Genomic DNA, 10,862 nt, shown 5'->3' on the forward strand with positions numbered 1-10,862 from the left:
TATGCATCTATGCATCCTATGCATCCTATGCAGCCATATATAAACTTGTATATATTTCTTATATAAGTCTATGCATCTATGCATCCTATGCTTCATGGTATATATGAATATATGACGTTAACGATATATAAAATGTATATAAACTATGCATCTATGCATCCTATGCATTTAAGAAAGGGTATTATTATTCCTATGGTCTCATATTAGACCTCTAATGAGGCTTAAAGGGACTCATCCTAACTTTACATCGGGTAGGCTTAAAGGGACTCAGCCTAACTTTACTCCGGGTAGGCTGAAAGGGACTCATCCTAACTTTACTCCTGGTAGGTTTCAAGGGACTTATCTTAACTTTACTTCGGGTAGTTTTAAAGGGACTCGTCCTAACTTTTCACCAAGTATGTTTAAAGGGACTCATCCTAACTTTACTTCGGGTAGGCTTAAAGGGACTCGTCCTAACTTTCCAGTAAAATGGAATAAAGTTTCGCAAATATTTTTGGTTTCCCTGAAAAATTCGCATTTTTTCGTGAAAGAAAACGAAAATTCTCAAAAAAAATATGTGTGGAAAATTTTGCATTTTTAGCAAAAGTTTTTACCTGGTTTAAAGGGACAAAAGTTGTAATTTAAAGTGATCCGTCATTTACAAACTTGGCAAATGTTTAATTGTGACAATGTCCTTCATTGTCTCTGTAGCATAAAGACGCTATGGTCACTTGTTTAAAGTAACCACAATTATAAAGAATCAATTTTCAATTGGATTAAAAAAAAAGCTTATTAGTAAAAAAGGTTTAAACTAGGACATAACTCTAAATATAATTAAATGGAAAGTCATTTAAAGTTAAGTCTGTAGTCCTTTTTTTACCACATAGATTCCTTAAACATTGTTTTTAACTTTAAAAAGAAAAGAAAAAGGAAAAGCTATGAAAAGCATCAAAATGTCTAACGGCATGCCCCCAAAAATTGTTATTTTTGAAGCCAATATGAAATCATCGACAATTACAGAAAACCTCATCCAATATTCTTCTTTTTAGACAAAAAACGAAATTTCTAGATAACTGTAATTTCTACGCGCACAGCGGAATTTAGGGTGCATTAATGCGCGAAGTAGCGCCGGAAAAAGGCTGGTGCGTACATTTTGAACTTGACTGAGTCATAGATGTCTCCGTTAATCATCGTACAGCTTTATTTGTCGGGCGTTGAACTAAACTCTACTAGCCCTGTAGATATACGTAGTGTTTAGTATGGTCCTGTAAACCCTACTAGCCCTGTAGAATACGGAGTGTTTAGAATGGTCCTGTAAACCCTACTAGTCTTGTAGAATACGGACTGTTTATAATGGTCCTTTAAACCCTACTAGCCCTGTAGAATACGGAGTGTTTATAATGGTCCTGTAAACCCTACTAGCCCTGTAGAATACGGAGTGTATAGAATGGTCCTGTAAACCCTACTAGCCCTGTATAATATGGAGAGTTTAGAATGGTCCTGTAAACCCAACTAGCCCTGTAGAATACGGAGTCTTTAGAATGGTCCTGTAAACCCTACTAGTTTTGTAGAATACGGAGTGTTTAGTATGGTTCTGTAAACGCTACTAGCCCTGTAGAATAGGGTGAGTTTAGAATGGTCCTGTAAACTCTACTAGTCTTGTAGAATAAGGGGAGTTTAGAATGGTCCTGTAAACCCTACAAGTCTTGTAGAACAGGGTGAGTTTAGAATGGTCCTGAATAGGGTGAGTTTAGAATGGTCCTGTAAACCCTACTAGTCTTGTAAAACAGGGTGAGTTTAGAATGGTCCTGTAAACCCTACTAGTCTTGTAGAATAGGGGGAGTTTAGAATGGCCCTGTGAACCCTATTAGTCCTGTAGAAAGAATGAGGTTTAGAATGACCCTGTAAACCCTACTGGTTCTGTAGAAAGGAAGAGGTTTAGAATGGCTCCATACACCCTACTAACTATGAAGAAAGGAGTAGGTGTAAAATGGTACTGTAAAACCTACTAGATCTGCAGAAGGGGGAAGGTTTATTATGGTCTTGTAAACCTTAATAGTCCTGTAGAAAGGGGGAGGTTTATAATGGTCCTGTAAACCTTACTAGTTCTGTAGAAAGGGGTAGGTTTATAATGGTCTTGTAAACCTTACTAGTTCTGTAGAAAGTGGGAGGTTTATAATGGTCCTGTAAACCTTACTAGTCCTATAGAAAGGGGGAGGTTTATAATGTAAACCTTACTAGTTCTGTAGAAAGGGGTAGGTTTATAATGGTCTTGTAAACCTTACTAGTTCTGTAGAAAGTGGGAGGTTTATAATGGTCCTGTAAACCTTACTAGTCCTATAGAAAGGGGGAGGTTTATAATGGTCCTGTAAACCTTACTAGTTCTGTAGAAAGGGGTAGGTTTATAATGGTTCTGTAAACCTTACTAGATCTGTAGAAAAGGGGAGGTTTAGAATGGTCCTGTAAACCTTACTAGATCTGTAGAAAAAAGAGGTTTAGAATGGTCCTGGTGAAAGGGGGAGGTTCAGTTTGGTCCTGTAAACACCATCAATTCTGTAGAAAGGGGGGAGGTTTAGAATGACCATGTAAACCCCACTATAGTCCTGTAGAAAGGGGGAGATTTTAAATGGTCCTGTACAAATTGTTTCCCTTCTTGTAATCACATGTATACCATAATAAAAAATTTTAATTGTTAACATTTATATTTTGTCATGATTCTCGATGGGTCTCTGTTTCTAAAATGTACCCTCTTTATGATATCAATTATTAGTCAATGTTGTATTCACACAGTGACGAAAAACGCTTGAGCATTAAAGTTTTAAGATCTGAATTTTTGCTTTGTTTTCCACTAAATTGTGATGAGTCAAATTTTTTGTGTGCTCACCTAAAACAGCTTTGAATATGAATTACAGATGCCTTAGGGGGGTTTTGCAACCCCCTGCCCCCCACACATGCTACCTAGCTTACCGCGTTATTTTCTAAATGAATGGTATGACGGTGGGCTAATGATAAATTCTCCGGCCTATATAAACCACGCCGGAGCGATTCTAGATTCAGACAGTTTAACCACTACAAACCAACAACATGTAAGAACTTATAATAAATTTTTAGAAAATTAATCAAAATTTGTGGGTTGAAAACTTTTTCATTTTATTTTTTCAAATTTCAAATTTCTTAATTTTATAAAATATACACTTGCTAGATAGTTTTTTAAATTTTTCTTTACCATTATTTTTTTTCTAGAATTGTCTGATTTGGGATTTTAAATTAAAGTTTTATTTTCTATTTTCCGTCACTCCTGCAAGGTCAGACAGTCAAGCTGTCATATAAAAAGAAATGAGACAGCTTGTCAATTCCGGAGAAAGAAAGCTGATGAAAATTCTATTTATTTTTAGGATCCGTCAAGTCGTAGTATTGACAGTCCTTTACACTGTGGTCCAAGGTCAACTACAGGGCTATGAGATAGACGATGAGACGGTGACCAAGATCCACAACTACAACCTTTGCTGCCAATGCTTTGGAGATGAGTTTGCTGAAGCCTGGGGAAAGCAGCAGATGGATGCCATGAAGAAATGTGGAGTATCTGCCCCAGTACTGGCAGCTGGATCTCTACCCTATCCTATTAACGCTGCGTTCCTCCGAAGTCCTCTCTACTCCTACCAACCACAACCTTATGTTTGGAATAACCAGTATCAGTATGGAAGGAAGAAGAGAGAAGCTGAGGTTAGTGCAGAAGCTCTTTCCAACCTTTATGATGCCTGGGGAACCAAGTTGGGTAATCTTTCATGTGTCCTTCAAGAGCTTGGCGCACTTGACGCTGCCGGAGAAATTAACAAAGCTATGTTCTCCCCTTCCTTCATTCAGCAAAGGTTTGGAAACAGCAAGGCTGGTTCAGATCCCGTCTTCCTTCAGAAGCTAAGTTCTGAGATGAACACATGCTATGATATTTCTCAGAGCTTCCCTCAGTCTGCCTTCAACAAGAATGACTTTAAACAACAGTATGGACGCCGTATGGTATTCTTCCACTGCTGCATGAAGGCAGAGAGGTATTTATGCATGAAGAACTTGATGAGCAATCACCTGGAGAAGATGACAGGAAAGGTTCCCTCCTCCCCCTTCACAACTGACAAGTATGATGCTGCTGCTATGTCTGTTAAGGCAATGAAGCACTCTGCCAGCCCTGAAGCTAAATTCATCGATGTTTTCTTCTGGGGAGACTCCAAGCTTTGAACAGTAAAGCCGTTAGACAGATTTACATTTTCGTTTAAAAACAATAATCAATCTCTTTTTTTAACTAAATAATTCTCAAATAAACGGGTTTTCTTTTAAATTTATTTACTTATAGAAATATATACTTGAATAAGACAGAAAATATTCAAAAAATCGGTTTTGTTTGTGCTTTTATAATAATTTTGATAAGAGATCATTGTCTTTGTGAGTTTCTTTTTTTGGGGGAAATTTTATTATCACATAAACTTTTTAAAATGCTGCCCAAATTTTAGAACGTATGATGTAAAAAGGAAGTTTTTGTCTCAAACTAAAATTTTCTAATTCTTATTTCTTGCTTTTTAAAGCTTTGGCATTTAAAACTATGATTTCTGTTAGATTAAATAATCTTTATAATATAGAATATTTAAACCATCAGTGGCCGAAATTAAAGAATTTGAGCGGCGGTTTAAATTTAAGCCGCGGATTAAATATGGTTGGTTCCACTTAAAATTGTATCAAATGTTTCAAGATTTACGCCGGCGCTTATTTTAAACCGGGGTTTAATTGGCGGATTTAAACCGCGGCTCAAGTTCTTTAAATTCCATCTCAGGTTGTGCAATATTGGGATTAAAATTTGTGGCAAAAACTCTGGTTCTTTATGAAAATCTGACAGGAATTTGACAAATTTCAACCCTTTTGACAATTATTAACCATATTGACAAATTTTAACCATTTTGACAATTATCAACCATATTGACAAATTTTAACCATTTTGACAATTATCAACCATATTGACAAATTTTAAACATTTTGACAATTATCAACCATATTGACAAATTTTAACCATTTTGACAATTATCGATCAAATTGACAATTTTCAACCGTTTTGACAAATTCATCCATCTTGACAAATAAATCTTCATTACTCATTATTATTTAAGGGGTCCGAAAAGCAATATAAAAATTTGCTCAGAAAGTATAATTTTTTAGATAGTGTTTTGGTAATATATAACATGTCCAAGAAAATATACTTGTTTTCGTTCGAGAATAATAATAAAAAGTGTTTTTCATGTTTTCCCCAATAAGTAGATAATTACTTTTGCGATAGTATTTACATATAATCATAACATAAAGTTAAATATGGGCGGACAAAAAAACATTAGCACGGGAAAATTAGGGGAACGAAAAATGATTTTATATCTGAAATGGTGAACAGTGGTGACCAAAAACTGTGGAATAGAAACACAAAATTTTTAAGTATTATGTGTGTTGCAGTGCCTTGCAGACGTTATAATAAATAACAAAAATTTAAAAAATAAAACGTTTTCCTTTATGTTTTGTTTTTGATTTGCCTCTTTGTTTATGAAATGCTTTGGGATTATGTTAGGACGAGATTGGAATTTTACTATCATTTATTACAAGTTCTTTGGGGGAATAAACCTTTATCAATGAAAACTTTTGGGATTTTACCTGAATCTGATATGTTCTGTATTTTACATTTAACTATGACATGCTTTGAATTTTGCCCTTTTCTATGACATTTTATTGGATTGTATATTTATCCATGACAAGTGTTGGGATTTCACCTTTATCTATGACAAGTGTTGGGATTTCACCTTTATCTATGACAAGTGTTGGGATTTCACCTTTATCTATGACAACTTTAGGATCCGTTCCTTCCAGAGTGGAAAACTTCTTTGCGTTGATAGTAACAGGATCCGTTGGACGGGAGGCAAGATAATCAAAAGCAACCTTAAAGGAAGTGTAAGCATTATTTAAAGTGGCTATCCATCAAAAGAGGGAAATGCACGATTTACAACGGTACCCTAAACCCTATTTGACCGGGGGGTTGGGGGCAATAAATTTTCTGGCTTTTCTAACAAGCATATGCCCCTCACTTAAGTCTTAAAGCTGGGATTTTATGATTTTATTCCTACTGTCTGAGTCCTCAGGCGTTCTCCCTAAATGCCTTATACTACCTTTACCAGACTAAATCTAAATATAGACCTATAATTTCAGTCATTGGATTTCAACATTTTATAGCTCTTTGGAAAGGAAACAACAAAAGCAAGCATATTGCACAACTTTTAAACAGAAATTTTTCACAGACGCCTTTAAAGTGAATTTGCACATTTTCAGTTTTTCTTGAATGCGCATTTAGGGCTTACGAATTTTGCAAATGATTTTGCACATTTGATTTTGAGTCAAATGTATAATTTGTTGCAATTTGCGCAATTATTTTTTGCACATTTTTTCTTAATATCTTGATTTTGCAAAAACTATTTCTATTTTTGAAAATTTGCCATTTTTTGGGAAATTACTGAAGCAGAGCCTATGGGCTTTTCAAAAACGTATTAAATGTTACAGATTTGTACCACAATAAGAAGATAGAGCCAGTCAGTAAACCAGACGTCAGGCTAAATAAGGTTAAAAGCTTTGTCTGATCAAGTATAAATTAGATCTCTAACCATATCTGGTTATTTAAACTGTCTATTTTCATTTGTGGGTTATCTGCAAAAATGTCTGCGCATTTCTTGCATTTCCATAAGAAACAATGAAGGAATTCACAGAAATAAAAATGTTTCGAGTCAGACAAACGACGTTATCTTTTAATGTTTGATCATATTAAGTTTTGGATAAAATACTTTTGAAACTTATTACCAAGATTGACTGTCAATATGAAAAGAAATTTCAAACGGTATTTTCAATCTACAAATGACAAGGGTGCCATTTTAAACTGTATTTATCAAAATTTTACCTTTGTCGAGTCGTCAGCGATATAGTTATTTTTATCGGAAACAACATCTTAAAATAGAACACGTTAAAAATATGATTATTTTGTGTTAAAATAATTAAAAAAAACAAAACACTTTTTTAAATTAAACAAACATAGAATAACAAATCAACTTAATAAAATGTATAAAAATCAGCATAGCACATGCAAAAAAAAATTTATAAAAAAAGGGTGGATGAAAGCTTCTAAGGTTTTAAAATATTAACAGTGGGAGGGGGGGGGATGGAGGGAAAGGGGCACAAATTAGGGTTTATTCTTTGTCTTTCATTTGTTCTCAGGTTGAAATATACAAAGTTCTCATAGTTAGCTCGAAGGGAGTGTTCGCGAAAAATAAAAGGGGATTAGGCTGAATCCTGATCAAATTCGGATCGACGCTACGAATTTTACTTCCTTTTGTTGCGTCTATGTACGTTCAATTATATTTACGTAAAATTCCATTTAATCATTTAACTGATTCTTTAAATATTACAATACGTAAATTTCAGATTTTAAATAGATCATAACTAAAACTACTAGCGAGTTTGATTATGATTCAGTATTACCCCATTTTCATTTTTCGCAAACTCTCCCTTTAATATCCTGAGGCCAGATTCAATAAAAAGCGAGAACTTGTTGAACTGAATATGGAAAGTTAAACTACTTTTTTAAAAAGTGTTTAAACAAATACTAGAAACAAACACTATTATTAAAATCACATAAAACAATGGAATTCGATATTTAAGAATTCTCATGTGTTCTTGATGTTTTATATTGAAAATAGTTTTACTAGAAGCTAAAAAATAAACATATGGGTCTGTTTACACTGCACGATTGACATATGTTTCTTTATTTTATTTTCATTGGACTATTCGAAGTCAGTTGTATACGTCTATATACCGTGCTCTTGTACCCCTTAGGATAAATTGCAACTAAGTTTTTACCACTCTGATTTTCTTATCCGTATATCTTGGCAACCCAAAGTCGTAGACTTTTGATATTTGAAACTTTGAATTATTCTAGACCAAAAGATCTGAGTTTGAAATATCAAAGGTTTACACCATCAGCTTGCACAGATATATGTTAGGATTAGAACATTTGAGTTTGTGGCAGAAAATTTCTTTCTTTCTTTTATATTTTATATTTCATATTTTAAAATGTTTAAATCTTGTGTAAAGTAGCTTACAGACGTTTAAGGCGAAGGTTGGTGTGATAAGAAGAAGAATTGATGGTAAACCCGCAAGGAGCTGGAGAACCATCTTTCCTCAAATATATTCTGAAATAAATATTATTAGATTAAACTTCGCAAAACTAGAAGTTCTCTTGGAAAATCATTTTACTTCATACTGTTACAATATTTTTATATATAAAGTTGAAATAAAAGAAAGTTGAAATAAAAAGTATATTTTGGAAAATTTGAAATGTCATTAAATGTTTAATCCTATCTCAGAGATGCGATTTTATAATAAGAACGGATTAGTGTGAACTCAAGTTCTTATCGAGTTAAAGATATCTTAAAACAGACATTCGATAATTCGTTTTAATATTTAAAAAACATGTTAACTTTTATTTTCAAAAGTGTCATTTATAGGATAAAAGTAAAACAAAACCAACTTAATTTTAATTTATTCAAAAGTACTCAACTCTAAAGTTCTTGGCTCTACTCCTACCCTTCCCTGCGGTATAAAGTTCCGTTTATACCCTACCCTGCTGTACAAATTTTCTGTCCCTACACCTACCCTACCCTTCGGGATAAAGTTCCTGGCTCTACCCATACCATACCTTGCGTTATAAAGTTTCTGGCTCTACCCCTACCCTACCCTGCGGTATAAAGTTCCTGGCTCTACCCCAACCCTACCCTGCGATATAAAGTTCCTGGCTCTACCCTTACCCTACCCTTCGGGATAAAGTTCCTGGCTCTACCCATACCATACCCTGCGGTATAAAGTTCCTGGCTCTACCCCTACCCTACCATTGCAGTATAAAATTCTGGCCTCTGCCCCTACCCTACCCTACGAGTACGGTATGAAGTTCATGGCTCTACCCCTACTCTGCACTGCGGTATATAGTTCCTATCTCTACCCCTACCCTACCCTGCGGTATAAAGTTCCTGGCTCTACCCCCACCCTACACTGCAGTACAAAGTTCCTGGCTTTACACCCACCTTATCCTGCGGTATTAAGGTCCTGGCTCTACCCCTACCCTACCCTACCCTACGGAATAAAGTTCCTGGCTCTACCCCTACCCTACCCTACGGAATAAAGTTCCTGGCTCTAACCCTACCCTACCCCGCGGAATAAAGTCTAGGATATAATTTGCTGAGGTTTGCTGCTGCAGATCTTTCTCGCTTTGAATTTTATTGATAAAATCTCAGCAAAATGTTTCCTGTTCATTCTAGCAGAGATTTAAATTTTTATCTTTTCTTTCAAGTTTTTATCTTGATCGTTACATTTAGTGTCTATGAAGTAATATGGATGTACTGAAAAGATTTTTCAATGTTCATAATCAAATTTTCAACAACATCTTGTTACCGAACTTTCAACAAATTTAAAGTTTGTTCACAAAATGTCAACAAGTCCTAGGAAAAAAGTCACTGGAAATAAAGACCTAACTGCTATGTTTTTGAATTCTTTTTAACCTTTTTTTTCCTTAAATTAGCATGGAGACTGCCAATATAGTCGCAGGAAACTTTTTCTAATCCCAGGAACAAATGTATAATTGTAAAATATATAACGACAACAAAAGCCAATCTACGAGGTGTGTCAATAAGTTTTGCTAAAAAAGAATTAGGGTAACTTGTAGAATGTAGAAGTCTCAGCCCGGACATTTTTTTTTGAAAGTTCACTATATTTATACCGGACTATTTTTCAGATCAGTTGATTATAATCAGATCTTTGTAGTAATTGTGATGAGCGTTCTCCCGAAGTATATCAGCTTCATCGTCACAGCAAGAAAAATCTTAAAATGGTTTCAAACTTGATCAAAGTCTGTTTTAGACCCTTTAAGAACCACCAAAAGAAAAGAGAGATCAAGTATTTAGTGTATGAAGGAATTTTGATGAGTTTTCTGGTCTTGATTTACATACGAGATACATATTTAATGTCATCCCTTTGGTCCTATGTCAAAGATTTTGGAGAATTTTTGCCCGCATTTTTGTCATTTTTTAATCCTGCTTTACAACTTTGTTTAGAATTTAAAGGCACATATAATACTGACTGGCAAACATACTTCTAGAACCCTTGCCTATATGGTTTGAACAATTTTCTATATTTTTGACCATTTTCGGGGTCTTGATGGTGTCCTTTTTCTCTGGTCAATATTCTAGATATTCCTATGCTGTGATAACGAAGCAAATCCACATTTAGGAGAACACTCCTTACATCACAACAGCATGCTGCTTGACGCCAACCTGGCCAAGAATGGGGAACTTAGAAAAAAATTAGAGCTGAGACTTCTAGAAACTTATTGATCACAGTGGTATTATATAAGCAGGCCCCTGGGGCTGTTCTATATTCCCCTATAGTTTTATTTGATTAACTTGAAGCCCATTTAAGAATTATTAGTTTTTAAAACTTTTTTCCCGTTTTTGTACAAAATCGTACTGGAACACGGAAAAAGTTCTATAATATAAAGTCCTACAATAATATGATTATTAAAAAAAAATTTTATTTGTAGGGCTTTTTTACAGAACTTTTAAGTTTCAAATTCTGAAATTTTTGTTCCCTAAACTTTTTTCAGAGAATGTTCAGAGAACTGCTAACATAATTTAAAATGACCCTCAGGGCCTAGGTTGGGCAGAAATGATAATTACATATTTCCTCGTTATTCCTCTGAAATTTAAAAAAAGGGGTATTGTCCTCAAATTTTTTCCTCAAATAAAGTTCTAAAGGATTGTCACTGAAAA

General features: G+C 34.5%; 2 protein-coding genes across 2 annotated transcripts in view; one reads left to right on the forward strand and one right to left on the reverse strand.

Annotated features, from left to right (window-relative positions):
* LOC111715379 (uncharacterized) overlaps positions 1-8,234 on the reverse strand; it is an 11,073-nt gene extending 2,839 nt beyond the window's left edge. The window contains exons 1-3 of the mRNA XM_023490688.1: positions 8,145-8,234; positions 6,947-6,993; positions 5,835-5,940 (exon numbers count right to left, since the gene is read on the reverse strand). Coding sequence (XP_023346456.1) covers positions 5,835-5,940; positions 6,947-6,993; positions 8,145-8,217 — 226 coding nt within the window. The 5' untranslated portion in view covers positions 8,218-8,234. The remainder of the gene's footprint in view (positions 1-5,834; positions 5,941-6,946; positions 6,994-8,144) is intronic.
* LOC111715380 (uncharacterized) lies at positions 3,011-4,309 on the forward strand. Its single transcript, XM_023490689.1, has 2 exons — positions 3,011-3,065; positions 3,375-4,309. Coding segments are annotated over exons 1-2 (837 nt in total). The 5' UTR covers positions 3,011-3,063; the 3' UTR covers positions 4,210-4,309.
* Positions 8,235-10,862: the final 2,628 nt, after the last annotated feature.

The sequence above is a fragment of the Eurytemora carolleeae genome, unplaced genomic scaffold, assembly GCF_000591075.1.
Source record: "Eurytemora carolleeae unplaced genomic scaffold, Eaff_2.0 scaffold1648, whole genome shotgun sequence".
Lineage (NCBI taxonomy): Eukaryota > Metazoa > Arthropoda > Copepoda > Calanoida > Temoridae > Eurytemora > Eurytemora carolleeae.